Source organism: Balaenoptera physalus (assembly GCF_965194825.1).
Source record: "Balaenoptera physalus genome assembly, chromosome: 4".
In the NCBI taxonomy this organism is placed as follows: Eukaryota; Metazoa; Chordata; class Mammalia; order Artiodactyla; family Balaenopteridae; genus Balaenoptera; species Balaenoptera physalus.
The window spans coordinates 62476265-62496983 of NC_138891.1; the positions used below are offsets into that span (position 1 = coordinate 62476265).

The following is a 20719-nucleotide window of genomic DNA, read 5'->3' on the forward strand; positions in this document are numbered from 1 at the left end:
GAAAGCTCTTTTTTTTTTTTCCCTACCGTTAAGTATTGAGAATATGTTGACTCTGACCAAACGCAAAGTCTGAAAGTCTAATACAGGGCAGCAAATAAAGCAGTTTTCAAACAACAGTTTATTACATACAGCCAAACCTCCTCCCAAATGGTTGTACCAGTTTGGATTCCCATCAGCATTATAGAAATGATTCCCCATATGGAGGTTCTTTTTCATACTGAACATTAACTTCTTCAGCCTTTCATTCAGAGGCAAACAGCCAGGAATGCTTAGCTGGCATCACAGCATCTAGGAACATTAAAACTATCCTTGCTAACCACATAAACCCACAATGGCAGTGTGCATGCAACTGCACTCACCCAGTGATGACCCTAATTACACACCTCAGAGATACTGAGGGTTTGGTTACAGACCACTGCAGTAAAGTGAATATTGCAATAAAGCTAGTCACATGAATTTTTTAGTTTCCTCGTGCATAGAAAAGTTATGTTTACACTATACTGTAGCCTATTAAGTGTGCAATAGCATTATGTCTAAAAAAATGTACATGCTTTAAAAAAATCCTGCTAACATTTTAACCATTGTCTGAGCCTTCAGTAAGTCATAATCCTTCTCAAAAGTAACAAAGATCACTGATCACAGATCAGCATAACAAATATAATATAATGAAAAAGTTTGAAATATTGTGAGAATTACCAAAATGGGACACAGAGACATGAAGCGAGCAAATGTTGCTGGAAAAAATGGCGCCAATAGACTTGCTCGACACAGGGTTGCCACAAACCTTCAATTTGTAAAAAAATACAAATATCTGTGAAGTGCAATAAAGCTGACTGCAATAAAAAGAGGTATGCCTGTATATCTTTTTGCAGCTTACAGAACTCTAGGGAGAAGCAGACTGTAAAATCTTAGAAACTTTATACATTTGGATCTATTATATAAACAAACTACACAGCTCTTATAATTCCTACATTCCATGCACTGACCTTTATCATTTGACCAAGATCAAGTATCTACTAAAGGACTGTATTTTCTTTATGTTAAACAACAGATTCTGAAATAACTGGGTATTGTACTAGGTAACTCTCCTTAGAAAAGAGCTGATTATGTCAGAAGTAATGGCAATGGGAGATGAATGCTTCCCCCATCTTCTCCCTAAGAAACTACCATTACAGGTACTAAAAAAATAAAAATAGGGCTTCCCTGGTGGCGCAGTGGTTGAGAATCTGCCTGCCAATGCAGGGGACATGGGTTCGAGCCCTGGTCTGGGAAGATCCCACATGCCGCGGAGCAACTAGGCCCGTGAGCCACAACTACTGAGCCTGCGCGTCTGGAGCCTGTGCTCTGCAACAAGAGAGGCCGCGAGAGTGAGAGGCCCGCGTACCACAATGAAGAGTGGCCCCCGCTTGCCACAACTAGCGAAAGCCCTCGCACAGAAACGAAGACCCAACACACCCAAAAATAAATAAATTAATTAATTAATTTTAAAAAATAAAAATAATAAAAAATAAAAATAATAAAAAAGCTTTTCTTAGCACTTCTAGGTGGCAGAGTAGGAGGACTACTCCTACTCTGTAGGAGCTCACCTCCCCTCACTAACACATCAAAAATACATCTACATATGGAGCAATTCTCACTGAAAACAAACTGGAGACTGGCAGAAAGACTCTTATACAACCACAGCTGTAAGAAAGATCCACATGGAGCAGGGTAGACGGGAAGAGAAGGCATCAGGTTGGGACTGCACCCCTGGGAGGGAACACAAGAAAGGAAGGGGGATTACATGGGCTTGGAGATCTGCTCTGGGGACCAAGTGGTTTGAATGACATAATGGACATCCCAGCCCTGGGATCCGACATAGGGAAGACAAGTCCCCTTAGCTGGTTTGAAAACTCCTGGGAACAAGGTGGGAGGAAGCAGATTGAAATTGCCCAGGATTCTGGCTGGTTTCCTATGACTGCCCCAATGACCACACCAGCCCAAGCTGGCCACTCTTGCTCTGTGGTACAGCTCCACAATAGGCAAGAGCTGCCCCAGCTGATGGGAGAGTACAGTTGTGGGGGATGGAGCCAGCTCAGACCCACCACAGCATCTGAATGGGGCAAGGGCAGCTATTACTGGTGCTCATGGAGAAGGCAGATCCAGAGCAGTCTGAACTCTGACTGATGTGACAGGACCACCCTAGCACACACCCCGGCCAGCATCAGGTGCCACGCTGGCCCCTCTTGCTCTAGCACTGCTCCCCTCTGGGGCAGAGTTACCAATGCTGGAGGGGAGAAGGAAAGCACACACTTAGAGAAAACAGAACCAGCTCAGACCTAACCCTCAGGGCTTCGGCTCCAGCAATTTGGGATCAGACCCCACACCCAATAGAGTGGTGAGGGTCACTGAGCAGAGGGGAAGTCCTGCCTCACACCTGGCTCTGGCTTCAGCCTCTCTATCTCCAGCCCCACCACCTACCAAGGTGCTAGCTACCAGCACACCCTGAGGAAAGATGGGACTTGGTCCCATGTCAGATCCAACTCTCCCACCAAAGCCACTGGGCACATGCAGTGCCCAGTGTAAGGATGCTCCCACACAAGGACACCCCTTCAAGACCAGGATAGATAACTGTTTCACCTAATTTCATAAAGACAGAATAAGTTAAGCAGAATAAGAAGACAGAGGAATTTGTTTCAAATGAACAAACAAGGAAAAAACCCTGAAAAAACAACTAACGAAACATAAATAATTTACCAGATAAACAGTTCAAAGCATTATAATAAGAATGCTAACTGAACTAGGGAGAAGAATAAATGAACACAGTGGGAATATTAACAAGGAACTAGAAATAAAAAAAGAACCAGTCAGAACTGAAGAATACAATAACTGAAATGAAAAACACACTAGAAGGAATTATCAGCAGACTAGGTGATACAGAAGAGCACATAAGTGATCAGGAAGACAGAATAATGAAAATCACGCAATCAGAACAGCAAAAATAAAAACAAATTTTTAAAATAAGAATAGATTAAGAGACCTCTGGAACAACATCAAGCATAACAATATTCGCATTATAGAAGTCCCAGAAGGAGGAGAGAGAGAAAGGGGTCAAAAATGTATTTGATGAAATTATGGCTGAAAACTTCCCAAACCTGAGGAAGGAAACAGATATCCAGGTACAAGAAGCAAAGAGTCCCAAACAAGATGAACCCAAGGAGACCTAGACCAAGACATACTGTAATTAAAATGGCAGAAGTTAAAGACAGAATTCTAAAGGCAGCAAGAGAAAAACAAAGTCACATATAAGAGAATCCCCGTAAGACTATCAGCTGATTTTTCTGCAGAAATTCTGTAGGCCAGAAGGGAGTAGCATGACATATTTAAAATGCTGAAAGGGAAAAACCTACAACCTAGGATACTCTACCCAGCAAGATTATCATTCATAATTGAAGGAGAGATAAAGAACTTCTCAGATAAGCAAAAACTAAGAGTTGGTCAATACTAAACTGATACTAAAAGAAATGTTAAAGGGTTTTCTCTAAGTGGAAAAGAAAAGGCTACAACAAGAAGTATGAAGCTATAGAAAAGGAAAAATCCCACTAGTAAAGGCAAATATACAGTGAAGGCTATGGATCAACCACTTAAATAAGCTGGTACAAATATTAGAAGACAAAAAAATTATAAAAATATAACTACAATATATGGTAAAGGGATAAACATGAACATATAAAATGTGACATCAAAAACACAAAACATGAGGGGAATTTAAAAAATGTAGATCTTTTAGAATGTGTTTGCACTTAATGACTAACACTTTAAAAAATATATATATATAGTTATAGGTCAACATATATAAACTCCATGGTAACCTCAAATAAAAATTCTACAATAGATACACAAAAACTAAAAAGAAAGAAGCACATGCACACCACTCAATAAAATCATCAAACCACAAGGGATGAAAATAAAAGGAAAAGAAAAAGAACAGAGAAGAACTACAACAACAGAACAAGTAGCAAAATGGCAATAAGTACATACTTATCAATAGTCACTTTCAATGTCAATGGACTAAATGCTCCAATCAAAAGACATAGGGTGGCTAATTGGATAAAAAAAACATGGCATCTTCTGCTGCTTACAGGAGATTCACTTCAGAGCTAAAAACACACACAGACTGAAAGTGAGAGGGTTTTAAAAGATATTTCATATAAATGGAAACAAGATAGCTGGGCTATCAATACTCATATTAGACAAAAATAAGACTTTAAAACAAAGTCTAGGGCTTCCCTAGTGACACAGTGGTTAAGAATCCGTCTGCCAATGCAGGGCACACGGGTTCAAGCCCTGACCCGGGAAGATCCCACATGCCACAGAGCAACTAAGCCCATGCGCCACAACTACTGAGCCTGCGCTCCAGAGCCCATGAGCCACAACTCCTGAAGCCCGGGCACCTAGAGCCCGTGCTCTGCAACAAGAGAAGCCACCACAATGAGAAGCCTGCGCATCGCAACGAAGAGTAGCCCCCGCTCACTACAACTAGAGAAAGCCCGCATGTAGCAACAAAGACCCAAAGCAGCCAATAAATAAATAAATAAAAATTAAAATAAAAAATAATAATAAAATAAAAGCTACCCCCAAAGGCTAGTGTAACCTGAGTGAGCTACACAAATGAGATAAGACAGTCTTCCTACTGCCTTCACTGCACATAGTGAAGCCCCTACACAATGCAAAATAATGTGGGCATTATGATTGGGTTTTAAAATTATTTCTGTTAAGTGAATATTAAAATTATATTAAAATGTGGCTTTTAAAACAAACGGCTTGAGCAGAAACAAGTATAAAACCCTCTATATAATATGAACCCAAGGCTAAATACATAATTCTTTTTAATAATACTTTTGACATATCTAGCATTGTTTTGGATCTTCTAACACAGAAACATGAAGTGGAAATAAAAAGTCAAACTACAGTAAACAAAGGGCCAGAGGGAGTTACTACTATTCAGTGATGACATGATTGTCAGTCATTACATGACAAATATTTACCAGGTACCTATGTGTTAAACACACACACACACACACACTCACACACAAACACACACGAGAAAACTGTAGAAGTATTAGACTTTATAGTTCTATAAAAGAGCAGGTTAAAAAAGTAAATATCCCCAAATAAGTATCTTATACTACAGCAATAACTAGGGAAAAGATTTAGTAAGGAAAAAAAAAAGATTACATTCACAATAGCAACAACAACAACAACAAAAACACACAAGTTGCCAAGGAATAACCTTAATCAGGAATGAAAGAATCTATATGAAAAGAACAAAAAACTTCAAATACAAAATATTTGAACAAGACATATTTCTAAAAGGAAAAAAAATTTCAAATCTTAAAATGTCAATTCTTCCCAGATTAAGTTATTGTCTTAATAGAATTCTATTCAAAATTACAGTAAATTTGTGGGAATGAAAGGGATTAACAGAATAATTATAAAATCTATTTGAAAGAATTAAAAAGGCTAGAAGAGTTAAGAAAACGTTTTTGAACAAAATGATTGATGGAAAAAGGGAATTTCTCCTAGAAGATATTTAAAGATGTTATGTAGCGATAATAATCCAAACTATGTGGAACTGTTACAAAACTAAAGAGAAGAATAAAAAGGAAGACCCAGAAACAGACTATAAATTCTAAACTAACTTCATATATAAAGAAGGAGGCATCATCAGTTAACAAAGGAATATTTAATAAATGCTCCTGAAAAAATTTAGAGTCTCATATCACAGACAAAAACATATAGAGATTTAAAATCAAACATTAAATAAAAATAAAGCCATTAAAATACTAGAAAAAACCTGATGATTATCTACTTGTTCTTTATTTGAAGAAGGGTATAAAAGCAATAGAAAAAAATCACAAAATAAAAGACCTAAAGATTTGTCTGCACAAAATCTTAAAACCTTTATATGGGGGCTTCTCTGGTGGCGCAGTGGTTGAGAATCTGCCTGCCAGTGCAGGGAACACAGGTTCGAGCCCTGGTCCAGGAAGATCCCACATGCCGCAGAGCAACTAAGCCCGTGCACCACAACTACTGAGCCTGTGCGTCTGGAGCCTGTGCTCCGCAACAAGAGAGGCCGCGATAGTGAGAGGCCCGCGCACCGCGATGAAGAGTGGCCCCCACTCGCCGCAACTGGAGAAAGCCCTCACACAGAAACAAAGACCCAACACAGCCAAAAATAAAAATAATAAATAAATAAAAAATTTTTAAAAAAAAACCTTTATATGTTGGGACTTCCCTGGTGGCACAGTGGTTAAGAATCTGCCTGCCAATGCAGGGGACAAGGGTTCGATCCTTGGTCTGGGAAGATCCCACATGCCATGGAGCAACTAAGCCCATGTGCCACAACTACTGAGCCTGCATGCCACAGCTACTGAAGCCCGCATGCCTAGAGCCCGTGCTCCGAAACACGAGAAGCCACTGCAATGAGAAGCCTGCGCACCGCAATGAAGAGTAGCCCCAACTCACCGCAATGAGAGAGCCCGCGCGCAGCAACAATGACCCAATGCAGCCAAAAATATTAATTAAAAAAAAAACCTTTATATGTTAAAAGTCATCAAAAGCAAAATTATGAAATAAGGAAAGCGGCGTGGGGATGGGGGTGGTGGTGTGATGAATTGGGAGATTGGGATTGACATATATACACTAATATGTATGAAATAGATAACTAATGAGAACCTGCTGTATAAAAAAATAAATAAAACTCAAAAAAATTATAAAATAAATAGCAAACTGGAATGTAAAAAATACTTGCTTAAACTTAACAAAGACTTAATATATTTGACATAGAAAAAACCTACACAAAAATATATTGGTTCCAAAGTACACATGAACAAGTCACAAAGCAAAAATTCAAACAGCAAATAAACTTATTAAAAAAATCATTCTAGGGCTTCCCTGGTGGCGCAGTGGTTGAGAGTCCGCCTGCCAATGCAGGGGACACTGGTTCGAGCCCTGGTCTGGGAAGATCCCACATGCCGCGGAGCAACTGGGCCCGTGAGCCACAATTGCTGAGCCTGCGTGTCTGGAGCCTGTGCTCCGCAACAAGAGAGGCCGCGATAGTGAGAGGCCCGCGCACCGCGATGAAGAGTGGCCCCCGCTTGCCGCAACTGGAGAAAGCCCTCGCACAGAAACGAAGACCCAACACACCCAAAAATAAAGAAAGAAATAAATTTTTTTTAAAAATCATTCTAGTTCACTAGTAATTAAAAAACTTTTTTAAAGTGGCATACTATGCCACTTTCATCAAACAAGCAAAAATTAAAATAATATCACCAAAGACGGCTAACAACATCGCAGGTATTGTGCCATGCACTTAACGCGCATTACTTCAAAACGCTGTCATTTCTCCCATTTGACATATAAGGAAACAGATGATCACAAACGCTGATAAAGAGATCTGGTGAAATCAAGAACCCCCCTACACTCTGTTGACAGGCCACTAAAATGGTATAAGTTTCCCAGAAGGCAATTTGATCAAAATGTATTTTAAAACTTAGTACTCATATTCTTTGATCTAATAATAACATTTTCTAGAACTCTATCCTTAAAAAAAAGTCTGAAGTGTATGAAATATGTGCAAAGATTTCTGAACAAAGATATCCTTGCATTTAAAAAAAAAATAACACTGAGAAACTGGAAACAATCTGTATGACCAACATTAGGGCAATATTTAAATAAATTACGGTATAACCACATAGTAAAAAATTATAAATACATTAAATTATTGTTTGTGAAGATGTTTTATAATATATGGAATTAATATAATTAACAAAGCCCGCACGCAGCAACAAAGACCCAATGCAGCCAAAAATAAATAAATAAATAAATAAATTTTTTAAAAAAGAAAAAAAAGAATAAAGCTGCTATAAACATTCACTTACATATTTTGTGTGACCATAAGTTTTCATTTCTCCAGGGGTGGGATTACTGGGTTGTAGAGTAAGTATACATTTAACTTTATATGTAACTGCCAACCATTTTCCAAAGTGGCTGTACCATTTTACATTCCCACCTACAGTGTGTAAGAGATCCAGATCCTCCTCATTCTTATCATGACCTGGTATTATGATTTTTTAAGCTGCTCTAAAAGGTATGCAATTTCCCTGATGATTACTGATGTTGAGCATATTTTCATGAGCTTATTTTCCATCTGTGTATCTTCTTTGGTAAGGCATCCATTCAATTTTTTTTTTTGCCCATTTTTTAACTTGGGTTGTTTGTTTTTTATTTTTCGTTGAGTTTGAGAGTTCTTTATGTATTCTGGATAGAAGTCCTTTGTCAGATATGTGACTCATATTTTTCCCCCAGTCAGTTAGTTGTCTTTTCATTCTCTAACAGTATCTTTTGCAGAGCTAACATCTTTAATTTTGACGAAATCCAATTTATCAAATTTTTCTTTCATGAATCATACTTTTGGTGTCGACCTAAGAACTCTGTTCAACCAAGGTTTTACATTTAGGTCCATGATCTACTTTTGAGTTAATTCTTGTATATATGGGGTGAGGTATAGGTCAAGGTTCATTCTTTGAATATAGATGCCCAATTGTCCCAGCAACTTTTGTTGAAGTTGCCTTTATACTTTTTTCCACTGAACTGCCTTTCACACCTTTGTCAAAAATCAACTGGCCATATTTGTGTGAGACTATTTCTGGATTCTCTATTCTGTTCCATTGATCTATGTGTCTATCCTTTCGCCAATACCACACTGTCTTGATTACTTTGTTTTGTAGAAATTCTTTTTTGCCTATTATAGTACCTTTTAGCCAAACATAAACTTTAAAATCGGCTGGTTGATTTCTACCCCAAAAAGAACTTAATAGACTTATGACTGGAGTTGTGTTTAATTTATAGCTCAATTTGGGGAGAACTAATATCTTAATATTGACTCTTCCAAACCTTAAACACAGGCCATGTATTATTTTTATAAACAGAGTTTTTAAAGCCTTTATGAAATATCACATAATATTCGTTCCCCTCTCATTTCTTCTGTTTCTTTTTTAGATTATACCATAAAGCCACAGAAAATGATGAACATGACCTTTCGTTTTAAAATCTGGTTTAGTTTTCCCAAGGCACCGAGGGAGAAAATGCTCATGCCACTCCTGAAGGGAAAAACCAGGTTTGAATAGTGGAATTTTCCTCCCCACCTCTGCGCCATATGTCAAGGTCTAAATCCCATTTCACAGCCTGAGAGATTTTTCCTCCTTTGTAAGCAAAGCTTCTTTTGGTTGCCAGAGGGAAAAATAATGCAACGGAAACAAAATGGAATGAAAAGTAGAGGGATACGGGTGGGGGAGTTCATGAGGCCCATCCTTCTAGTCTAGGTCCTGCACCAGACCTTCCTCGACAGTGGGGGAGAAAAAGAGAGGAAAGAATAACTCTATAAAAACTGTGAATCAGTATGCTGTATACCTGAAACTAATATAATATTGTAAATCAACTATACCTCGATAAAAAAATTTTTTTTAAACAAACAAATAAGAAAGTAACTATGGGAGGTAATGGTTATGTTAGTTACTTTGATGGTTGTAATCATTTCACAATGTATACGTATATCAAAATATCACACTGTACACCTTAAATATACAATTTTTATTTGCCAAAAATAAACAAATAAACTCAATTTTTTAATGGAAAAACAAAAGAGGGAGAGAGAGAGAGAAGGGAGCCACAGGGGAGGGAAGGAGCCAGTGATATGGAGAAGGGAAGGGCCTGTAAAACGAGTGGACACAGGACATTTTAAACACAGTGATGCCTCCAGCTCCATTTTTCAAAGTGTCTGTGTTTCCAGACCATAAACACCTCCTCTCCCATCCTCAGAAAATTCTCCTAAACCCTCTAAGCTTCTATGTACATGAGTTTTGAGATACTGAGGAAAAGAGTTGAGTTTCACAACTGAATCACCAGGTGCACAAGCAAGGCGGCAAATGTGGGGGACAGAGAAGCAGAGAGGCTAGGAGACCACAAGGAGAGAGGCCCTTGAGATGAGGAACTGGGGAGTGACGGCTGACTGCCTAAAATTCCCTCCTGAAGCCTGCAACTTACCACCTGCCTCCTTGTCAGACTGTAAGCTCCAGGAGGACCTTCCATTCCTCCAAGTCCCCAGTACACCTGAGGAGCGGTGCAGGGCACTGGGGCTACGGCAGTGGAGGTGGCCTGGCTCTGGCCTTCACAGGGCCTATGGCCACCGGCAGGGGTCACGGCTGCTCCTTCACACCCCAGCCCCAGCACCTGGCCCAGTGCCCAGCTCTGGAGGTCCTCACTAAATGTGGTTAGTCTTAAATAGGGGGTTTGAATAAGGAGAATCAGGCAGACAGATCTCTTTCCCCTTGGTGATTGAATTAATTCTAGCTTCCTTAGGTAGAGAAAAAGAAAAGGGCTAAAATGAATTTAAACTGATCTGATAACAGATTAAAAAAATAGACATACAAACTAAAACCTGGTTGGAGAGGACCTGGGATAAGATAAATGGACAAAGAAATCCAGAATTAACGCTTCTAAGCCAGGGGAGACCAACGTGCTCAAACATTTTGGGCACCTGTAGTTTGTCCACCTGTATATACTTTGTACTTGAATCTCCCTCACAGTAAAGTCCTCTAAATCTAGGAATTCTTCTATACCAAATAAAAGAGCACATTGCTGTTGTTACCTTGCTGTTATATTCTAATTGGGAGTTATAACTTTATTAGGTTTTTTTTCCCTCAGACTCTGGTGCTTTGTACAAGAAGTGCCAAATAGGCAGCACTCCCCAAAATGTCTTCCTTAACAAAAGCTTATTCTTGTTTAAGTGTTACACGTTTATCACCTTTGCATGTTTAAAGACTACAAAGTAAATCCTCAAATTTTAAATGACAGCTTTCCTTTGGAAGAAAGTGATTATTAATAAATGAACATTTCAAGTGGCTAGTAAAATACTTATAATCAGGGAACCAATGCTTTTCGCTTCCATCAGGTTTTTCGAAAGATTTTTAAAACTCACTAATAACATGTCTATCATTTACTGGTTTATATTCCATTCTGCAATGGAATTCTCTATGACAACCCATAGGTCTTGAAAACAGCCAATCCTGACTTCTAATTCTGACCTTTCCACCTAGTATGACGTTGGGCAAGTTTCCTAACCTGTTTAAGCCTCAAATTTCTACTCCATAAAAATGGACTGTACTTCTGATTAAATTTAATTAAATCAACAGTATATATATATATATATATATATATATATATATATATAGCACAATATGTGACACTTAACAGGCAGAAAATAAATGGTAGCTATGAAAACACCATTTTTAATATTATTTCCATGTCCTCTAGCCTCTCCAGCTTCTTTCCCCCAGAAAAGGATCTATGTATATGAAGAAAGAAGAACGGTAAGACACCATAGATCTGCCTTCTGGCTTGAGGTCATTCTTGCTTTCAAGGCAAAGCTTCTCAGTTGTCCAGGGGAGAGGATCACTGACCAGGGAGGCATGAGCGAAGAGTAGAATAGATGAGACAACTAGCACAGGAAAAGCAACGCAGGCACCAGAGGGGGCCGTTCCTCACCCCACCCCCTCTCCACCTACCTAAATCCTCTCCTTCCATTCGGATCCAGCTCAAGTCACACATCTAGTATGAAGCTTTATTGAATCACTGAGGCTCACAACAACTTCAGCCTCCAAACTCATAGCACTATCTGGATTAGCAACCAATCAGGGACCAGCTTGTGGCTTTTTTGGCCTGACTCTTGATGTTAACTATCAGATTGTGCCTCAGACTCTCCTCCAGGCCAGAGGCTTTCAGGCCTCCTCCCCAAACCCCTTAGATCCTTTATCTGCTGGGTGTTGCAGGCGCCGCCGGGTTACTCAGCCGGCGTTCAACTCAGGCCGGCAGATACCCCATCTAACGCTCTCCCCTCAACAGCTCGTGGGCTGTAGGCCTGGCACAGTGCCTTGTTCATGGATGGCACTCTGTAAAAATCTGTTCATTGACCAGTTGATATCTTGATGTAGTTGTGGTGCCTAAGCACCTAGGTGGCCACATAAGGGTAGTGGGCCTTGGAATATACCCCAAAGAAAGAAGCAGCACACTGAAAACAAGGCAAGCTTCTGTTTTGCCCGGAGTAAGCCGTTAAAACTGCCCCAGTATTTCATACCCTTACTAATTCTAAAGGTTGACAGCATAAGGTCAGTGCCTTCCAAGTTACCACATTTGTCTGGAGGTGTTGCACAGTCTAAAGCCCTCTCCTCCGAGGATTTCCTCCCCCAATCCAAGACCAAGCCAATTTCTGAGCCCACAGCTGACATGATCAGAAATGCCTAAGCTTCCTTTCAGCTGGACCAATCAGATTCTCCAGAAAGTGAAGTTGTACAGAGAGACCCAGTCTCTAGATCTGGAAGGGGACAGTGGCTGGGGATGGCCACATGGGGTTCATACCCATTGATCAATGCATAGAGAGTTAGTCTGCAAAGATGAGCAGAAAAATGGTCCAGACACCAGAGGGAAGCAGAGACTAGGTGACAGCAGCGAGCAAACAGCGGCCTCAGGTCCTGATGGCGCACTTTGCTGATGAGGCCCAGTGGAGCTTCCTGCTCTGAGGTTCTGTGAGATTCCTCCACAACCTAGAGAGCATGGACTACGGAGTAGCAGTGATCAGGAGTGCAGACTCTGGAGCCAAATGTGACTGGGTTCAAATTCTGGCCCTGCCACTACTAGTAGAGTGCTACAAAACAAACTATTTTGTCCTTCGCTGATGTGAATTAAATACACTCATCTTTAATAACATCAGTGTGTTAAATTCCAAAATCTCCTGAGGTTATTATCATTATTGCCTGCTAGTAAGAAATAAGTGCTTGAATTCAGTAAGCCTATGATAATGACATAGTCTTCCTTTCCAAACTCATTAAAATCAACCAATTCCCATCTCTCACAGTAAACAGAAAAAGAACCTATACCTGTTTGGGAAAAGCTAGTCCACGGTGCTAGTCTAGGCTCAGAGGCTCTCTGGCTGGGCCATACTCACTAACACCTAAGGAGGAGCAGACGTGACAACAGTCTCACCCTTCAGGAAAAATTCCAAGATGAGCAGGACCATCTCCATTTTGATCCCCAAGGATTTCAACTATTCTGGCAGAGATTTTTAAATTATCTATACTGAGTGTAATTCAGCAGAAATTTTGGGCTACTTGAAGCATTTTTTAAAATAGGGAACACAGATGAGCCTTTGTAGCACAAATATAGGCCCTTGGCCACAGCAGGCCAAGGGAGGCCCTGGTGGGGGTCCAGGCATCCAATGACTGTGTCCAACACCCCCGGCTCCCTGACACAAGAGATCCCTGTGCTTAGTTGGTTGCTGGATAACAGGTGGAAGGAAGCAGTTTTTAGCTCTCTTAAAAATGAACTACAGGGCTTCCCTGGTGGCACAGTGGTTAAGAATCCCCCTGCCAATGCAGGGGACACGGGTTCGAGCCCTGGTCCGGGAAGATTCCACATGCCGCGGAGCAACTAAGCCTGTGCGCCACAACTGAGCCTGCGCTCTAGAGCTCGTGAGCCACAACTACTGAGCCCGCGTGCCACAACTACTGAAGCCCACACGCCTAGAGCCCGTGCTCTCCAACGAGAGAAGCCACCACAATGAGAAGCCTGCACACCACAACGAACAGCAGCCCCTGCTCACCACAACTAGAGAAAGCCCGCGTGCAGCAACGAAGACCCAATGCAGCCAAAAATAAATAAATAAAATAAATTTATTTTTAAAAAAATGAACCACAGTTATTTAACATTCAAGGTCACCTGGCAAAACACAGAGAAAACATTTGAGACCCAGTTTACTAGACTAGTTTGCAAAGGTCCTAGTACAGCAAACACAGTAGCTTACCTGAAACAACACTGTGACGAAGGAAGGCTGTGTGGATAAAGCACATTTTCTCTGTGAAATATACACAAGGTAAAAAGCCATTCTGCTTCCTCCCTGGAACCCAGAATGTTAGAAAGAAGCTCACTCCCACCCTAATAACAAGAAAAAGCCAAATAAACTACAAAAGTATAACCTGTCTTAAACCCCATACAAGTAAATAAGAAGAAATCATCTAAAAGTTTTAGATGAATTGTGAAAGGCTGAGTGAGCCAGGATGCAAGGGGTATTCACAGCCACCTGCAGCTCTTCTCCCTGGATTGGGGACCAGGTGGGAGACCAGAGAGAGCTTCCATGGAGGGCAGACGTGGAGGAGGGGAGGTGCCCAGGAAAGCGCATTTCTCCCTACAGACAAAAGCCTTCATCTCCTGGGGGGAGAGCAGCCAACCCTCTAACTGGACTCCAGGGCACAGGTGAAGGCCCACTGCAGCTTGGAGAAGAGTAAAACAGAACAAACAAAACCCTCCTCCTGAAGGAGGCATAGACGACTCCCAAAGATTCTGATTCAAATCATTTTAAAGCACTTGCAAACACAGCCTAGAGCCAGTGCTTCGTGTGAATCTATTGTCCCTACAGTGATGATAAAATGTAGAGCAGAAGCCCCCCTGCACACAATGGCTTCCCCATCTCCAAAGTGCACTGTGTGAGAGGCACCTTCTGAGGTGGCCTTGAATTACTCTCTCTAGGCCAGCTGCAAAGAAAGAAGCAAGGAGAGCAGCTGATTCCCAGCAGAGAACAGATTATTGCACACTCCCTCAAGGCAGCCACTAGCTGCCTTGTAACTAGTAACTCCACTAGTTACTCCACTTGCTACTCAGTGCAGCTCTCCATGAAGTCAGGGGCTGCTGCAGGGTTACAGACCCCCCTCAGTGAGACCCCCAAACAGAGCATCTGAAGAATGCCTTCTGGTCCTGAGCCTGCCATTCATTAACCTCTTGAAACCTTAAAAGATGAACCTCCTAAGTCTCAATTCCTTCATTGTAAGATGGGGGTGATAATGTATACCCCATCTACTTCACAGGTTTGTGAGATTACACAGGAGGAGACAGAATGCTGTAAAGCACACAAATGCCAGGGGTCTTTAGAAGTTCTTTGAGGGCAGAAACTACAACAAATTCATCTTGCATGGAGCTGACTATGGAAAGAGGGAGGGAGCAAGGTGGACAAGAAAATACCATAGTCTGGGCCCCACGGGCAGCCTGGTGTCAGCCAAAGAATGTTGCCTACCAGATCTTCGAGAAGATCCTACATCCACAGAAATAAGAGAGACCTTGCTGGGAGAAGTGGACAGCTACACGTAAAAGAATGAAATTAGAACACTCCGTAACACCATACACAAAAATAAATTCAAATTGGATTAAAGACCTAAATGTAAGACCGGACGCTATAATACTCTTAGAGGAAAACATAGGAAGAACACTCTTTGACATGAATCAGAGCAAGATCTTTTTTGACCTACCTCCTAGAGTAATGGAAATAAAAACAAAAATAAACCAATGGGACCTAATGAAACTTAAAAGCTTTTGCACAGCAAAGGAAACCATAAACAAGATGAAAAGACAACCCTCAGAGTGGGAGAAAATATTTGCAAACAAATCAACGGACCAAGGATTAACATCCAAAATATACAAACAGTCCATGCAGCTCAATATCAAAAAAACAAACAACCCAATCAAAAAATGGGCAGAAGACCTAAATACACATTTCTCCAAAGAAGACATAGAGATGGCCAAGAGGCACATGAAAAGATGCTCAACATCACTAATTATTAGAGAAATTCAAATCAAAACTACAATGAGTTATCACCTCACACCGGTTAGAATGAGCATCATCGGAAAATCTATGAACAATAAATGCTGGAGAGGGTGTGGAGAAAAAGGAACCCTCTTACACTGTTGGTGGGAATGTAAACTGGTGTAGCCACTACGGAGAACAGTATGGTCCTTAAAAACCTAAAAATAGAACTACCATATGACCCAGCAATCCCACTACTGGGCATATACCCAGAGGAAACCATAATTCAAAAAGACACATGCGGGGCTTCCCTGGTGGCGCAGTGGTTAAGAGTCCGCCTGCCAATGCAGGGGACATGGGTTCGAGCCCTGGTCTGGGTGGATCCCGCATGCTGCGGAGCAACTAGGCCCATGTGTCACAACTGCTGAGCTTGCGCTCTGAAGCTCGCGAGCCACAACTACTGAAGCCCGTGCACCTGGAGCCTGTGTCCACAGTGAGAGGGGCCGCTGCGGTGAGAGGGGCCGCTGCGGTGAGAGGCCTGTGCACTGCGGGGAGGAGTGGTCCCCGCTCTCCGCAACTAGAGAAAAGCCCACGTACAGCAACAAAGACCCAACGCAGCCAAAAATAAATAAATAAAATAAATTTATTTTTTAAAAAAAAGAAATGTGCAAAAAAAAAAAAAAAGGCACATGCACCCCAATGTTCATTGCAGCACTATTTACAATAGCCAGGTCATGGAAGCAACCTAAATGCCCATTGACAGACGAATGGATAAAGAAGATGTGGTACATATATGCAATGGAATATTACTCAGCCATAAAAAGGAACAAAACTGGGTCATTTGTAGAGACGTGGATGGACCTAGAGACTGCCATACAGAGTGAAGTAAGTCAGAAAAAGGAAAACAAATATCGTATATTCACGCATATATGTGGAATCTAGAAAAATGGTACAGATGAACCGGTTTGCAAGGCAGAAATAGAGACACAGATGTAGAGAACAAACGTATGGACACCAAGCGGGGAAAGGGGGGAGATGAATTGGGAGATTGGGATTGACACATATACACTAATATGTATAAAATAGATAACTAATGAGAACCTGCTGTACAGCACAGGGAACTCTACGTCACTTCTCTGTACAGTAGAAACTAACATAACATTGTAAAACAGCTATACCCCAATTAAAAAAAAAAAAAGAAGAAACAGGAGAGAACTTAATAATCATCCAAGTCTACCTCCTCGTTTAACAGATGGGAAGCTTCACGGACCAATAACACATTCACAGGTTAGATGGTGTTTTCACCCACATTATCTTACAAGCAGACTGAGCTGGGTGGGGAAGGATTATTAAAATTCCCAATTTCCAGCCTGAGGTGGAATGACTTGTCCAGAGCAGAATTCAAATTGAGATGGTCACACACCCAGTCCACTGCTCTTTCCTGCACCACAGTTTCTTGCACATGTTGGTATTTAGCTCAATCATTTCCGCATTCAATATATTTCAAACTCCAAGTTCTGCTTTATTTTATCCTATCTTCAGCAGTATTTCACATTCGGCCTTCCCTGGTAGGATTATACTGACGTTTTGTCTTAAAGAAAAACCAGTTCAGCGGCCACATTTGGCACCAGAAACATTTTTTAAAACTGAATGAGCCTCCCCATACAAATCATCTTCACAAAATATATCACATGTGTATCATTCCAGATGTATATCATTATTGCACTAAACACACTGAACCAGTGTGCTCAAAGAGCAGTCACTGCTCACTAATTGAAGCAATATTTATCATATAAATACCAAAAAGGAATTTTTAACAAATGCGTGGAACACTGAGATAAAAACTTCCTGACTTCATCAATAAAAACTGATTTGCATTCACAGAAGGGTCTCAGAGTGAAATGAGCAACAGAGAAAATTATCGGGATAATTCTAGTCATCTAAATCCAAAGGATCTGAACCTGAATGTGTTTTTTTATTTGAGGAGGTCCAGGGAAGGGGTGGGGGAGAAAATGTGGGGGAGAAAGAAGGAATTACCTTGCCACTGTCTCAATGTTCTCTTACTGTATAGGGCCTGTCCTTCCATCACAACCCTTATTTCAGGAGGAATGCACGCATGTTTTGCTCCCCATTGTAAACTCATGGAAGAGGATTAGAATTGCTCAGTCTCGTGGGGCTGGCAGAGGTTTCTCGGCGGGGTTCACCTGGGGCGGAGCGACACCTCCAGGCCGTACTTCTACAGAACAAGCCAGGGAGCTGGACTGCGCCCCGGCCCTCTACTGTGACCTGCATCATCCCAGCACGCTGTCTCGTGAAGGACCCTCCAGTGGCTTGGCAGCGATTTCTGCTGGAAAGCACCGGCCTTCGTTCCTCCCGTTCCCTCTCCTTTCTCAGTATCGGGTCAATCACTACACAACTGGCCACCCCTGCCCGCGGTCAGCAGCGGGTAACAGATCCTAACAGCCAGCTAGCCCCGGGTTTAGCGCTCAACAGACCCGGCAATTGCCTGGTGAAGGCTCCTGCCCCATGGCCTGCTCCGGCTCCGCCAGACGCGGGGGACGTCCAAGGCCACGAGCGCAGCGCCTCAGGGACGCCTGTTACAGAGCAGCACCGGAGGCAGCGAGGCCCACACGCTGGGCAGGGGCCCCTCGGCCATCCCAGGGCTGCGACGGAGGGCGGGGTGGGGGGAGACCAGGTCCCAGACAACGCCCCCACCCTCCATTAATAAAACGCAGAATTAAGCGTCATTTACCGACACAAGCGATCACTCTGGTCAGTCGCCGGGTGAACTCCTGAGGGGCCATTTCTTCTTTTAACCAAAACTGCATTTCGCCGAAAAACCACTCGGCATAAACAAAACAAAGCAACGCAAAACTGTTTCTACTGATGCTATGGATGACTTTTTAAAGGCATCTCTTCGCAAGGATGCTCGGCCCTCACACTCTTCCTCGCTCTCCTCAGGCACAAAACGAGAGTCACTCCCAGCCAAGGCCAACTCTCCAGGGCCGCGCGGTTAGAGGACGCCAACCACACCCCGGAGGGGGTTATTTTAAAGATTAGGTGGAGCGGCTTTTCCAATTTGACGACTGGCTTTACGAGAGAGGGAAGCTGCAGTTCCGGAGAGGAGAAAAGCAAGTCGCCCCAATCTCGCTGTAACCGCGCTTCTGGCGTCGCGGGCCGAGGGGGCGCATGGGTTTCTGGATTTGTGGTCAGATGTCCTGCGCTGCCTCCCGGGAGGGTCGCGTCGGGATGAAGGATGCTCTGTCAGCGCGCAGGGGGCACGCGGAGTCTGCGGGTGCGGAAGGCAGAGGAGCTGAGGTGTCCAGGGCTCAGCCGTGCAGCCTACCCCGCGTCGCCGCGCGCCCTTGCGCTTCCCGCCTCCGCGCCCACCTTTCCCCGCCCGGGGGCGGTGCCCGAGGCTCCCGGAGAGGCGCGCACGCGCCCGAGCACCACCCTTTTTCGGGTGGGGCAGGTGCGCCCATTCCCCTAAGAATGGGGGCGATTCAAGATTTGTCCTCCAATTGTGGGAGAGGAGACAGCGAGTTTGGTGCGCCCGCCAGCACCGGGGTTCTGAACGCCAGACGCTCGGTTCCCTGGCTCGTCTCTCCTCCTTCCCCGCCAGGTATCTGCGGAGAAGCCGAGGCGAGAAAGTGACTGGCAGGGAGCTCTGCGGCCGCCCCGCTGGGGCTCTGGAAGGAGGGCTGTTTGAGGCCCAGCTGCCCGTCCCATCCACTGACTCCGGGCTTGGGGGAGGGGCGGTGGCTGGCGTTTGTTTCCCCCTGTTAGGGGTTGTCTCATTCAGTTATCAGCGTCCACTGGACACACCCGCATTTGGAGCCGGGAGCGCGGGCCGTGCACCGACCTGGCTCCGCACGCGTGTGCGTACGTGTGTCTCCACTGTGTGGGCCTTTTCCTTTGTGCAGCTCCTCCCGTGCGCCCCCGCTCCGTCTGCCAACTGTCAGGCGCGCCAGTGAGCCCTCCTGGAAAGGCTCTGACACAGCGCCATTGCGGAGAGCGTCTGACCCGCAACTATCCAGTGGTAGACGCTGTCCCGGGGCTTCCTTAGGTGGCTCCAGATACTACCTGACAGGCGGACTAACCGAATTCAGTAGAGCTCCACGTGAAAAGCCTGAGCAAACGAGAATCTAGTCAGGTTGTCCCCCAGTCCATTCCTAAAAGGGGGGACCCTGTCGCGAGAGTGCCAGGACCACCCACAGGTTCTGAGCCAATTCCGGGAAGCTCAGCTTTCCTCTTTGGCATGTAAAAAGCCAAACCCCAAACAAACACCTTGGATTCAATTTCTAGTAATAGCCACTCATCCCAGGGGTTTAGGGACGTTTTTAAATGCTCTCTGCTAACAATTGTGGGCTGTGGTTAAGAGATGATGTTAGTCCACCTGCTACGTGAAATTTGTGCAGAGGTTCTTCTCTCCTGTGATGTTTGGGCTCTTTGCACTCTGCCTGCACAAGTAGAGCAACCATTTTCATAGCAACCTCCTGCGAGAAATTCAGAAAGGGGTTAAAGACCCAAAGGAGTAAAACAGCTTTGGGTTGTGTTTCCACGGTGGTTTCTGACTCTTCAAGGGTCACAGGTATTTTTGAGAAACCAAATGAGGTGTTTTCTGTTGGTAGTAGTCAGTACCTGGTGACCAGTCAGAGCCAACTGTGAACTGGCCCCTAGAAACCAGCATAATGCTAAGGAGACTGATAATGTGGGACGTTCTGGACTTTGCAGATCCAGTGACCTCAGCTTCTCAGATTAAGCCAGGTTTTGTGGGTAAGAATCATGGATGGAAGGGACGGGAGAATGGGAAGAGCAAGAAGAGTCAGGTGAAGCTTATGAGTAGAAATGAGAGAGAAAAGAAAGAAATAGAAAGGAAATAAATCACACTCAGAAGGCTGGTCTCCTTCTCACATCTGTACCTTCACATTCTTCAGAGGTTTCCATGGAGATGAATTGGCTGACTTTATAGCAAGATGTAACAGGCAGTGGCTGTCCTCAGAAACCAGTTCTGTCTCCCCATTTCTAATACATGCTCTCCTGGGGCCTCAA

The 20719-nt window shown here is 43.3% G+C and overlaps 1 protein-coding gene across 4 annotated transcripts in view; it reads right to left on the minus strand.

The window, feature by feature from the left end:
* Window positions 1-19214, minus strand: part of MCF2L2 (MCF.2 cell line derived transforming sequence-like 2) — a 240006-nt gene extending 220792 nt beyond the window's left edge. For 2 of the 4 annotated variants that reach the window (XR_014262970.1, XM_082459954.1), the window contains exon 1: window positions 18420-19209. Coding sequence is in view for 3 of the 4 variants with exons in the window: in XM_082459954.1 (XP_082316080.1) it covers window positions 18420-18495 (76 nt within the window). In the remaining variant the exon portion in view is untranslated. Of the gene's footprint in view, window positions 1-18419 lie in introns of all 4 variants that reach the window. The other 2 variants (XM_082459952.1, XM_082459953.1) reach the window with 2 other exon arrangements.
* Between the last annotated feature and the right edge of the window lie 1505 nt (window positions 19215-20719).